Source organism: Melitaea cinxia, chromosome 21 (assembly GCF_905220565.1).
Source record: "Melitaea cinxia chromosome 21, ilMelCinx1.1, whole genome shotgun sequence".
Classification (NCBI taxonomy): Eukaryota; Metazoa; Arthropoda; class Insecta; order Lepidoptera; family Nymphalidae; genus Melitaea; species Melitaea cinxia.
Window position 1 is genome coordinate 14,018,019 of NC_059414.1, and position 14,259 is coordinate 14,032,277.

The window sequence follows — 14,259 nt, forward strand, 5'->3', positions numbered from 1 at the left end:
CGCCGCCTTCTTCACGCGCACCTTCGACCAGGTGACTAGTGACCCCCCCCCTGCATGAACCACTACTGCACCTAACTCACTAAAGGCACGCGGGGTGCCGCCAGCGCGCCATCGTGTTCGCCTTCTTCACGCGCACCTTCGACCAGGTTACTAGTGACCCCCCCTGCATGAACCACTACTGTACCTAACTAACTAAAGGCACGCGGCGTGCCGCCAGCGCGCCATCGTGTTCGCCTCCACCTTCGCCGCCTTCTTCACGCGCACCTTCGACCAGGTGACCAGTGACCCCCCCTGCATGAACCACTACTGTACCTAACTAACTAAAGCCACGCGGCGTGCCGCCAGCGCGCCATCGTGTTCGCCTCCACCTTCGCCGCCTTCTTCACGCGCACCTTCGACCAGGTGACTAGTGACGAGCAAAGTCATTTATAATATCCTCAATTATATATAATAACGCTTTCTTTTTCATTTAATTTTTTGTGTTATGCTTGAAATTGTCTTCCCTCCGTTTTATAATTAAATGGCTATCTGTGTCCAATAATGTTAAGGCGTTTTTCATTGTGGTGTTTTGGGAAATACTCGACTACCGTCAAAAGACGGAAATTTTCTTTAGCTGTTTGTAAATGTCCTGCCTCATTCGTGCCGTTGATCTTTGATCAAAACTGCTTGATATGATTCCTACAAGAAGGAGTTTAAGTCGTTTTTCATTGTGGTGTCCAAAAAAAAATTCGACTACCGTCATATCACGAAATTTTTAAGTGTTAATAAATGTTCTGAACTCATTCGTGTTGTTGATCTTCGATTAATAAGGGCTCATTCGGTTTGTAATCGTTACTCTACAATATACCGCTTCATTCTATCGCTACACTAACCTCTGACATACTGCACTAACACTCTTCTAGAGCTCTGGCTCTTAAGCTTCCACAACCGCCATCATAAGACAAAAATATTCTTTAACTGTTTGTAAACGTCCTGTCTCATTTGTGTCTTTGACCTTTGATCAGAACTGCTTGATATGATTCTTACAAGAACCTACCGCTTCATTCTGTCGCTGAGCTCACCTCCGTCATATCGTACTAACGCTCTTCCGGAACCACGGTTCCGCCGCTTCCGCAGTGGCACTATACGCCTTCTAGGATTGCAGCTCTTCGCTGTATTTCAACGCGTCAGTGCGAGAGTAAGTCGTGTGTCGTACTCACGCGGCCGTTGTCGGCCGACGTGGCCAGTAGCACTCGGACAAACGAGCTTTCTGACTAAACCAAGCGCTTAATGCCACTAACATTGCATAATTATTGTGTTGTAAACATGGGTGCTATTCTATGTGGTGTTTATTAATGGAATCAAAACTTAATCAATTCACATTTGTGCTTTATCTCCATTTAAAGTTTGTACTTTCTGAGCCTCATTATTTTTACTGATTTTTGGCATATGTCGACTAACTCGATGTACTATGTCAAAACTAAGTTGTTATTTTTCCATACTCTGGGATTTTCGCTTTCCCCTTTGTTTGTCTGTCCTTGTGGGTCTTCCCGCTGTGCCTCGAAGAGCACGTTAAGCCGTCGGTCCCGGTTGTAATGAATTTTCGTGAATTAAAATTTTATGTGAGAAAAAAACAACAATCCTTTCATTGTAAATTATAGCGTTTCTAGACGTTTTATGCATAACTAGTTTACTAGAGTAGCTCATATATTAAAACAAAATAAAATTTAAAAAGGACCAAAATAATTTTTCAATTGGAACGTGATCTATAACAGCTATAGGCCTCCGTTTGAAGGGCCGCCGTTAGCTGTCGAACATCTTTTATTTAGCAAATTTAACCATCTCTATCTGTTGACGGCGATAAGGGTTGTTTATTGCTTGTTAGGTTTAAGCACAGTAAAACGACGTGTGGACTCTTTGACTGTTTATTTGTAACTGATGAAGTTCAAAAATTTAGAGATGCAGTGGACTGTATACTTATATATAATTATAACTAGGATTAGATGCTATGCTTTTAAACATTCCGCCCACCAAAGGATCTATCCTTTCAGTGACATTACAAAAATAAAACAAAAAACAATAAACTATAGTTGAATAATGTGCGTATGACATATTTTGACTTAATAACAAATGAAATAGAAATCACAATAAAAACAAAGATATTATAAAATAAAGATATAAACGATAAGTATTAATATTGTGTTTGTAGTATTGCATTTACAGCTCCTAACCGCCCACCGTGCGATATTGTTTAATATTAATTTACTTATGTAGTTTTACGGACAAGTAGGTTATTGCGAAGCTAGGAATGCTCACTACGTACATAAAAAAGTAAGTAACTTAAGATTACATTACATCTACATAACTAATATAGGCACATTATTGAAAATGTATACAATTTATAGGAATTAAAACTAATTTTGTTTAGGTAACATACATAATTTACTCACTGGTCGTTTATAGACACCGTTTTTACATTTAACTGTTACAACACGAGTAATGCCATCTGGGCCTACATGCTTAAGAATGATTTTACCCAATATCCATTTACTTTGAGGAATATTATCTTCCTTTAGAATGACTATGTCATCGATTTCTGGTTCAGGATTCTTTTTATTCCATTTATATGTTTGGTTCAAGTTCACAAGATATTCTTTGTACCATCTGTTCCAGAAATCGTTAACTATTTTTTGTGTTAGCCTCCATCTATCTAAACTAGAAATATTACTATTTGTATAATTTTCATCACTTAAATTTATTAAAGGTTCGCCAATCAGAAAGTGACCGGGTGTCAGCGGAAGGGGGTCATTAGGGTTATCACTTAGTAAAGTTATTGGTCGAGAATTCAAACAGGCTTCGACTTGTGCTAGTACTGTGGCTAGTTCCTCATAAGTAAGGGCAGTATCCCCAATGACTTTTCTAAGATGAGTCTTGGTGCTACGCACGCCAGCTTCCCAAAGCCCGCCAAAATTAGGTGCATGAGGAGGTATAAAGTGCCACGTAGTACGCTCTAGCGCTAACAACTCTGCTATCTCACCAGGAATGGTAGACTTGGTATTATTAAACATATCTCTTAGCTGTTTATCTGCACCTACGAAATTAGTACCGTTATCACTGTAAATATCGTGGCATTGCCCTCGTCTCGACGTAAAGCGTCGGAATGCCGCAATGAATGCCTTAGAAGTCATGTCGGTGACGGCTTCCAGATGTATGGCACGCGTTACCATGCAGATAAATAGGCATATATATCCTTTGTAAGATTTACTTCCTCTACCTGGTGAGAAACGAATGTTGATGGGACCTGCATAGTCCACACCGGTTGATTTAAAAGGTCGGTCGGCCTTTACTCTTACGTCAGGTAACTGACCCATTAGTTGAGTGGTATTCTTCTTAGAATACCTAATGCAAGTAATACACTCACGGTAAATTTTCTTTGTACGGTCTTTTGCTCGTAAGATCCAGTATTTTGATCTCAAATAATTAAGCATAACTAGAGGACCACCATGCATTGTCCTAAGATGTGCTTCTTTGATTACTAATTTACTAAGATGACTTTTCGCAGGTAAAATGATCGGATGCTGTGTATCATAAGCTATTTGAGATCTTTGAAGACGTCCGCCAACTCTTAGTATTCCATTGTTGTCTAGAAAGGGACAAAGGTTGCGTATCTTACTCTTTTTCATCACGTAACCATGAGACTTTAACTGCTTTATATCATCGCTAAATTCAATAGACTGGACTTGTTTAATACAGTTATTTAAAGATTCTGTTAACTCCTTTGGGGTAATAAATTTAAAATAAGTTTCACGTTTGTCTTTAGGTAATTTTAAATTAATAAATCGTCTGCAATATGAAATTACTCTTAACATTTTTGATAAACTAGAAAATTTTGTCCAAATAAATTCTTCTTCGGTATTGTGTATAACATTTAAAGACCTAACACGTTCTTCTTCTTGTGTATCTTCGATGTTAGTAACACCGATGCTCATATTTAGGTCCGACAACCATACCGGTCCATTCCACCATAGTGAATGATGTAACAATTCTGAACCTTGTAAGCCCCGTGACGCACAGTCAGCTGGGTTGATATCTGTAGATACATGCCCCCATCGCTCGAAATCTACAGTGTTTAATATGTCTGATACTCGGTTGTTTACAAAGGTACTCCACCTGCTGGGTCCACCCTTCAACCAAGCTAGTACAATAGTGGAATCGGTCCACGCAAATAACTTATTTTTTGGTACACACAGCACTTGTGATGTTTCTAAAATCAGTTTAGCTGCTAATGCCGCTCCGCAAAGTTCCAATCTAGGAATCGAGATTTGTTTTTCAATTGGAGCGACCTTTGTTTTGGACGTTATTAGATTAACGTACACTCGTTCTTCGTCTATGACTCGCATATAAACTGCTGCTCCATATGCGGCTTGAGATGCATCTGCAAACACGTGCAATTCTATACTTATTGCGTTACTATAGTGTAACCATCGTGGTATACTCAGGTTTTTGATGTACGCTAAATTCTCACGATATCGATTCCATTCTGCTAACAAAATTTTATCAATAGGTTCATCCCATTCTAATCCTGACTTCCACAATTTCTGCATGATAATTTTTGCGATTACTACAACGGGAGCTATCCAACCCAAAGGATCATATAGCTTAGCTATTTCTGAAAGAATATGTCTTTTAGTTATAGGTTGTTTAGGCTCTGGCAAGTTTACTGTGTATTCAAAACAATCGGTGTCTCGATTCCAACTTAGCCCTAATACTTTAACCACACTATTAACCTTTAAAGGCAACTCATGATCATCACGCTTATTTTTTCCTATGTACTGTAAAAGAGCTTCACTGTTGCTACTCCATTTTTGTAGCTGAAATCCCCCAGAGTTCATTAAATTGTTCATCTCGTTGTAAATATTCATAGCTTGTTCCTCTGTGTCACAGCCTGATAATAAATCGTCCATGTAGTAATCCGTTTTTGTTATTTTTGCAGCAGTAGGATATTTTAACTGCTCCTCATTGGCAAGTGTCTGTAAAGATTTAACTGCAAGGTATGGTGCACACGCTGTGCCAAAAGTCAATCTTAAGAGTTTGTAGTGTTTAATAGGTTCTTGGGGTGAAGACCTCCATAATAGTCTCTGATAGTCTGTATCTTCATCTGCCACACGAACCATTCTGTACATTTTAATTATATCTGCTGTAATACAGATTCTGTGAGTTCTCCATCTCATTAATATATGACGTAACTCTTGCTGCAATTGAGGTCCAACACACAAGTCATCATTTAAAGAATAGTTATTAGACCCCTTGCAAGATGCGTCGAAGACTATACGAAGCTTTGTGGTTGACTTGTCCTCTCGAACCACGGCGTGATGAGGAAGATAGACAGCTGTAGGCTTATCAATTTCTGAAGAATCGACCTCTACCATGTGCTTTAAATTAATATATTCGTCCATTACCTTGTAGTATTCTTCTCGAAGCTTAGGATTTTTAGATAATTTTCTTTCTAAGAAATTAAACCTTTTAGCAGATATTTCTCTTAATTCACCGTACTGACATTGTGGATCTTCGTTTTTAAATGGTAACCTTACTACAAATCTTCCTTCTTCGTCTCTCACAGTTGTGGCATCATACAATTCTTCACATTTTTCTTCTTCTTTTGAGAATTTCTTACGTATATTGTTTGGTTCCCTCTCTATTTCCCAAAATTGTTTCAGCAGATCATCGTCTTTTACCCGTGTATGTAAACTTGTGATTTGTTTTCTTGCTGACATAGTTTCTTGTGTCATCCTGCCAGACACCACCCACCCTAGGATTGTATTTTGTGCCACTAACTTTCCCTCAGGGTGCTTGATAATACCATCTAACAGTACGTCGCCATAAACGTCAGCTCCAAGTAAAATGTCAATTTTACCCGGTGTTATGAAATCTGGATCTGCTAAATCCAATTTCCGAAGTTCTAACCAATTAGGATGTTTAAGATTACTGGTAGGTAGCAGTGTTGTTAGCGTACGCATGACATACGCGTTTATTCTAATAGGTTCATGGGGATGATGACGTGATTTCACACAAAACGAAACCATATGTTTGATCCTCGTTTGCCCTTCACCTACACCGGACACCCAACCAGTCACTGATTTACGTGTAAGACTTAATAATTGAACGGTTGCCTCAGATATAAATGACCCTTGTGATCCCTGATCTAGCAAGGCTCTGATAATATGTTTACAACCATTCTTACTATTAACTAACACCTTAGCAGTAGCTAATAACACAGCATTGGTTTGTATACGCTCACTTAAAAAATTAGACACAATATGCGAATCATTAAATGTAGGATCGGACTTACCTATCGTCGTGTCACGAACTGTACCTGTAGCCGTGTTTGTTACTTCGTTAGGCTTCTCGATGATTTCTTCTCTCTCGAAGTGAAGAAGAGAATGATGCCGACGACCACATCGTTTGCAGCACGTCGACTGTCGACACTTGTTCACCGAGTGCGATGGTACGAGGCAGTTGAAGCAGAGTTTATTTTTCTTCACATTCTCTTGTCTTTCTTTCATTGACATATCGACGAATGCTTTGCATTGATAAATGTGATGCTGGCTTCCACACAGTACACATTTAATTTCACGCTCTTTTCCTTCCTTGGTGACATTCACGTGAAATGTTTTAGGCTTAGATGCTGGTTTCAGTTGTGATGTTTTTGACTTACTGATCTCGATCATCTCCAAAGATCTAAACCTAGACTCCAAAAAATTTCTCAAGTCTTGCCAAGTAGGTAGATCGCTTTTGTTAGTGCTCAACTGTTGTTCCCACAGTCTTAGTGATTCTGGATCGAGCTTGGACACGGTTAAATAGTTAATAATTAAATCCCACTTATCGGTCTCAACGTCTAAGTTCTTTAACGCCTTTAAGCATGTTGAAGTTGTGTCTACCAAATGTCTTATAAAACTCGCTGACTCCGTATGTATGTATTTTTGCGCAAAAAGAACTTTTAAAATTGCATTACAATTATAACGCTTGTTGTTATAACGTTGTATTAACTCGTTCCAAGCATCGGCGTAGTTTGCATCTGTCGTAGAATAATTGCGTAAGATTACTTCTGGTTCTCCTGTTAAATTGCTTTTCAAGTAATGTAGTTTCTGTGCTGGAGATAGTTTTGTGTTTTTATTGATTAGAGAATTGAATAAGTCATAAAATGTTTGCCACTCCTCATATTTGCCGCTGAATGTTGGTATTTTGATTTGTGGCAATTTAATATCACTGTTGTCTGAGGAAGAGGAGGATGACCCTTGACCTACAGAAGTACTAGGTATTGGAGCTTGTCCTGCAGCATCCAGGAACGGTTGAAGAGCTTCTTTCATAGCCGACTTATATTGCACGTACATTTCTTGAAATAGTTCGTATGACTTTTCTATAAAGTACGGATTTTTTCTTTGTTCGTCACTGGTAATGGATAAAATAATATTTTTATGTCCGTCTTTAAAGTGAGTCCAAAGCTCTTCAAGCATTTCTAGTCTCGTTTCTAAATAAGGTCTCTTTATCCTATCCTTCGGTGTCTTTTTGTAGTTTTTCTCTGCATTCTTTAAGTTATTTAATAATTCATTTTGATAAATCAAAAGATCTTCCATCGTAATATTCGTAATATAATTTCACACGGTAAAAATATAAAGTTTTCTATTTATAGATGTGGAATGTTCACAAAAGTCGGTTGAGTTACACACTGTTACGTAGCACTTATAGTTAGTTTTTTACCGTAATCCGGTCACACACTGAATATTATAAGCACTGCAGTAACGTTCTTGTTTTTGTAGCCGTTTAATATTTTAAAACGAAGTCAAAGTCCAACCACTAATATAACAACAAACAACGAACGCCTTTTAATTTCTTATCGCTATTTTTTTGTGCGCGCTAGTCTGCCGCAGATATGCAACAAAAAATCCGAATCGAAATAGGACCAAATGCTGACGGCGATAAGGGTTGTTTATTGCTTGTTAGGTTTAAGCACAGTAAAACGACGTGTGGACTCTTTGACTGTTTATTTGTAACTGATGAAGTTCAAAAATTTAGAGATGCAGTGGACTGTATACTTATATATAATTATAACTAGGATTAGATGCTATGCTTTTAAACACTATCAGCGACATATTTTGCAATAGTTACAATTTTTCGATACATTTAGGTCTAAAGTGAAGATATTATATAACATAGGTCCGAGTTCCTATCCCTGTGATACACCACCCTAAATTCCTGAGATAGGATTGCGATCAAGAATTTTTTCAATTTCTGAGATAGGATTTAATGATACGTAGTTGAACATATTTAAATTCTTTCTCTTAATTTAAAGTCTTTGTTATAGACTACCAAATGCTTTGGTACCTTAAAAGGTAGTGTAATGGTATTTTTTTTAAAGCAGTGCCTAGTAGGTGTTTCGTAAAGGATTAATGCATTGTAAAACGTCATTTTCAATGTCACTGAGAGTTAGCGTCAGTTGTTTCATACGATTTCACGCTCCCTATTTTTCTCATATAACGGGCCTCGTATAGTTGTTAGCGAATCAATTCTAATAAATATCCGCGTCAACTACTCAGATCCGCATGGGAGCCATCAGCCAGAGCGACATGAACCTCGTGGGCTCGCACTGCGGGGTCAGCATCGGCGAGGACGGGCCGTCGCAGATGGGCCTCGAGGACCTCGCCATGTTCCGCGCCGTGCCCACCGCCACCGTCTTCTACCCCTCGTGAGTGTTCACAACCCTTCACTCTACTGTACACCGTCGCAGATGGGCCTCGAGGACCTCGCCATGTTCCGCGCCGTGCCCACCGCCACCGTCTTCTACCCCTCGTGAGTGTTCACAACCCTTCACTCTACTGTACACCGTCGCAGATGGGCCTCGAGGACCTCGCCATGTTCCGCGCCGTGCCCACCGCCACCGTCTTCTACCCCTCGTGAGTGTTCACAACCCTTCACTCTACTGTACACCGTCGCAGATGGGCCTCGAGGACCTCGCCATGTTCCGCGCCGTGCCCACCGCCACCGTCTTCTACCCCTCGTGAGTGTTCACAACCCTTCACTCTACTGTACACCGTCGCAGATGGGCCTCGAGGACCTCGCCATGTTCCGCGCCGTGCCCACCGCCACCGTCTTCTACCCCTCGTGAGTGTTCACAACCCTTCACTCTACTGTACACCGTCGCAGATGGGCCTCGAGGACCTCGCCATGTTCCGCGCCGTGCCCACCGCCACCGTCTTCTACCCCTCGTGAGTGTTCACAACCCTTCACTCTACTGTACACCGTCGCAGATGGGCCTCGAGGACCTCGCCATGTTCCGCGCCGTGCCCACCGCCACCGTCTTCTACCCCTCGTGAGTGTTCACAACCCTTCACTCTACTGTACACCGTCGCAGATGGGCCTCGAGGACCTCGCCATGTTCCGCGCCGTGCCCACCGCCACCGTCTTCTACCCCTCGTGAGTGTTCACAACCCTTCACTCTACTGTACACCGTCGCAGATGGGCCTCGAGGACCTCGCCATGTTCCGCGCCGTGCCCACCGCCACCGTCTTCTACCCCTCGTGAGTGTTCACAACCCTTCACTCTACTGTACACCGTCGCAGATGGGCCTCGAGGACCTCGCCATGTTCCGCGCCGTGCCCACCGCCACCGTCTTCTACCCCTCGTGAGTGTTCACAACCCTTCACTCTACTGTACACCGTCGCAGATGGGCCTCGAGGACCTCGCCATGTTCCGCGCCGTGCCCACCGCCACCGTCTTCTACCCCTCGTGAGTGTTCACAACCCTTCACTCTACTGTACACCGTCGCAGATGGGCCTCGAGGACCTCGCCATGTTCCGCGCCGTGCCCACCGCCACCGTCTTCTACCCCTCGTGAGTGTTCACAACCCTTCACTCTACTGTACACCGTCGCAGATGGGCCTCGAGGACCTCGCCATGTTCCGCGCCGTGCCCACCGCCACCGTCTTCTACCCCTCGTGAGTGTTCACAACCCTTCACTCTACTGTACACCGTCGCAGATGGGCCTCGAGGACCTCGCCATGTTCCGCGCCGTGCCCACCGCCACCGTCTTCTACCCCTCGTGAGTGTTCACAACCCTTCACTCTACTGTACACCGTCGCAGATGGGCCTCGAGGACCTCGCCATGTTCCGCGCCGTGCCCACCGCCACCGTCTTCTACCCCTCGTGAGTGTTCACAACCCTTCACTCTACTGTACACCGTCGCAGATGGGCCTCGAGGACCTCGCCATGTTCCGCGCCGTGCCCACCGCCACCGTCTTCTACCCCTCGTGAGTGTTCACAACCCTTCACTCTACTGTACACCGTCGCAGATGGGCCTCGAGGACCTCGCCATGTTCCGCGCCGTGCCCACCGCCACCGTCTTCTACCCCTCGTGAGTGTTCACAACCCTTCACTCTACTGTACACCGTCGCAGATGGGCCTCGAGGACCTCGCCATGTTCCGCGCCGTGCCCACCGCCACCGTCTTCTACCCCTCGTGAGTGTTCACAACCCTTCACTCTACTGTACACCGTCGCAGATGGGCCTCGAGGACCTCGCCATGTTCCGCGCCGTGCCCACCGCCACCGTCTTCTACCCCTCGTGAGTGTTCACAACCCTTCACTCTACTGTACACCGTCGCAGATGGGCCTCGAGGACCTCGCCATGTTCCGCGCCGTGCCCACCGCCACCGTCTTCTACCCCTCGTGAGTGTTCACAACCCTTCACTCTACTGTACACCGTCGCAGATGGGCCTCGAGGACCTCGCCATGTTCCGCGCCGTGCCCACCGCCACCGTCTTCTACCCCTCGTGAGTGTTCACAACCCTTCACTCTACTGTACACCGTCGCAGATGGGCCTCGAGGACCTCGCCATGTTCCGCGCCGTGCCCACCGCCACCGTCTTCTACCCCTCGTGAGTGTTCACAACCCTTCACTCTACTGTACACCGTCGCAGATGGGCCTCGAGGACCTCGCCATGTTCCGCGCCGTGCCCACCGCCACCGTCTTCTACCCCTCGTGAGTGTTCACAACCCTTCACTCTACTGTACACCGTCGCAGATGGGCCTCGAGGACCTCGCCATGTTCCGCGCCGTGCCCACCGCCACCGTCTTCTACCCCTCGTGAGTGTTCACAACCCTTCACTCTACTGTACACCGTCGCAGATGGGCCTCGAGGACCTCGCCATGTTCCGCGCCGTGCCCACCGCCACCGTCTTCTACCCCTCGTGAGTGTTCACAACCCTTCACTCTACTGTACACCGTCGCAGATGGGCCTCGAGGACCTCGCCATGTTCCGCGCCGTGCCCACCGCCACCGTCTTCTACCCCTCGTGAGTGTTCACAACCCTTCACTCTACTGTACACCGTCGCAGATGGGCCTCGAGGACCTCGCCATGTTCCGCGCCGTGCCCACCGCCACCGTCTTCTACCCCTCGTGAGTGTTCACAACCCTTCACTCTACTGTACACCGTCGCAGATGGGCCTCGAGGACCTCGCCATGTTCCGCGCCGTGCCCACCGCCACCGTCTTCTACCCCTCGTGAGTGTTCACAACCCTTCACTCTACTGTACACCGTCGCAGATGGGCCTCGAGGACCTCGCCATGTTCCGCGCCGTGCCCACCGCCACCGTCTTCTACCCCTCGTGAGTGTTCACAACCCTTCACTCTACTGTAATGAACCTTGTTCTTTTTTGCTTTGAAATTGAAAATTAAATAATCGTTACATTTCCAATTTTCTGCGCAGTTTTTATAATTTTTATAACCTTCGATCGAATTTAGGTTTTGTATTTTTAAAATAACCTGAAGAATGAACATCAACAACCGTGTTGCAGCGACGCGGTGTCGACGGAGCGCGCGGTGGAGCTCGCCGCCAACACGAAGGGCATCTGCTACATCCGCACGTCTCGCCCCGAGACCGCTATCATCTACAAGCCGGATACTGTGTTTAAGGTCAGATACTGGTTTTTATTCCTTAACTAGTAATACCAAGCTTACTTGAAACACATTAATGTATCAATATCGAAATTTTAGAATATTTAGTGTACGGGTTAACGCACATTGAGCAATATGATTGTTTTGCTAATTAGTAACCTCTTTAATTTAGCTGATTTATTACGAAATTGTTATTTGACTGATGCAGATTTCTAATGAAATTGATATTTGTTTGCTACGAATGACGTCAAATGACGTCTGTACTTCTGCCCTTTATATACTCAAAATAATCTTAATAAATTTAGTGTTTGATCGACTTTCATTGGGTTTGGTTTCCCTCATAACCTTTCCTCACATGTCATCTCTCCCTCAACCATAGACTGTTACATACATTTAGAGTGAAGTTTTTGATTTGAATAAACTAAATATGCGGTAATGTGATATTTACACAGGCTTAATGATTTGCAATTGTAGTCATAAAACAAAATGTAATGCACCTCAAAATTTCACAAAGGGAAGTGAAAACTGTTACCGCCGTTTAGTCTAATCACGGCAGTACTGCTCTGTGGTAGCTTGTAAATGACCCTTCTTAGAAGCCTTCTCGTAAAACCTTATAACAACTCTGTATGAACATCTGCCATGCTTGGTGATGGAAAAATATCGTTAGAAAACATGCATGACTTGCCAAATTTTGGCAAAATTTCACGTAATAGTTACTAGACCTGTTACATACTTTATCTGTTACTAAGTCTTTAGGTATATTAAAGCCGCATTATAGACTCATCATCATCACATTATCATCACACCAGCCTTTCGCAGTCCACTACTGGACATAAGCCTCCACAAGTTTACGCTAAAAATGGCGTAAAGTCATGTGTTTTGCCCATAGTCACCACGCTGGGCATTATAGACTGCATTAACTAAGTTTAAGTTGTAACTTGATTGTGATTTCATCTGTCAATGATTTAGTACTTTTCATCTATACATAAACAAACATGATCTAAATTGTATTTGCAATCATTTTTCTGTTACCTTTTATCATTATCCTTGATTTGAGTCATCAATGTACATTAAACTTTTATTTAATTTCTGCGTTACGACCTTGCTTTATTCTATCATATCTTGCATGTAATAAAATGGGTATATGTGCATAATGGTGTCTATTGGTTTTCAGTCTTCAACCTAATGTCTTGTGATTTAAATTAACATTCTTCGAAACGTTTCTTTTCTTACAATAAGATTGGTATGTTTATGTCCACTAATATTAAGTCGCTTTTCATTGTGGTGTCCAAAAAAAAAAATCGACTACCTTCATATCACGAAATTTTTAAGTGTTAATAAATGTTCCGAACTCAATGTGTTGTTGATCTTCGATCAATACGGGCTCATATGGTTTGTAATCGTTGCTCTAAACATACCGCTTCATTCTATCGCTACACTAACCTCTGACATACTGCACTAACACTCTTCTAGAGCTCTGGCTCTTAAGCTTCCACAGTCGGCATCATACGGTGAAAATATTCTTTAAGTGTTTGTAAACGTCCTGTCTCATTTGTGTCTTTGACCTTTGATCAGAACTGCTTGATATGATTCCTACAAGAACCTACCGCTTCATTCTGTCGCTGAACTCACCTCCGTCATTACCGTACTAACGCTCTTCCGGAACTACGGTTCCGCCGCTTCCGCAGTGGCACTACGCCTTTTAGGATTGCAGCTCTTCGCTGTATTTCAACGCGTCAGTGCGAGAGTAAGTCGTGTGTCGTACTCACGCGGCCGTTGTCGGCCGACGTGGCCAGTAGCACTCGGACAAACGAGCTTTTTGACTAAACCAAGCGCTTAATGCCATTAACATCTCCATTTTACGTAACAAATGCGTCTAATTTTCTGTACTTATCTGTCTAATATGGGTGGGGTTGTGGCTACGTCTAAGTTATCTTGCTTTTTAAATAACCTATAAATTATTAATTTTTTAGTTTGTATTCTATTAATCAATTCCAGATTGTGAATAGGTACGTTTTTTGTCCATAAATTGTCTTTTTTTATGATGACTTTCCGTTCATCTTTGTTTCAATAAACAGAAGGAAGTGTTCTGGATCTGTGCTCAAAATGGGCATTCCACAGGGATCAATTCTATGTCCTTTTTCTTTTTTAATATCATTATATAAGTGATCTGCCATTTCATGTGAAAAATGTTTGTGATATTATAGTATTATACGCTAATGATACATCGCTTGTTCCTAAACTTGACATGAAAAAAAGAAATTATAACGACCAAGAAAATCAACTGAACAACGTTGCCGTCAATTCAAAAGCGTTTATCGTGACTGAGAAAATTT

The 14,259-nt window shown here is 43.0% G+C and overlaps 1 protein-coding gene across 1 annotated transcript in view; it reads left to right on the forward strand.

Annotated features, from left to right (window-relative positions):
* The window catches only part of LOC123664092 (transketolase-like protein 2), a 31,767-nt gene that overhangs the window by 14,506 nt on the left and 3,002 nt on the right, over nucleotides 1–14,259 (forward strand). The window contains exons 8-9 of the mRNA XM_045598705.1: nucleotides 8,574–8,722; nucleotides 11,824–11,941. Of these exons, the coding sequence (XP_045454661.1) occupies nucleotides 8,574–8,722; nucleotides 11,824–11,941 (267 nt within the window). The remainder of the gene's footprint in view (nucleotides 1–8,573; nucleotides 8,723–11,823; nucleotides 11,942–14,259) is intronic.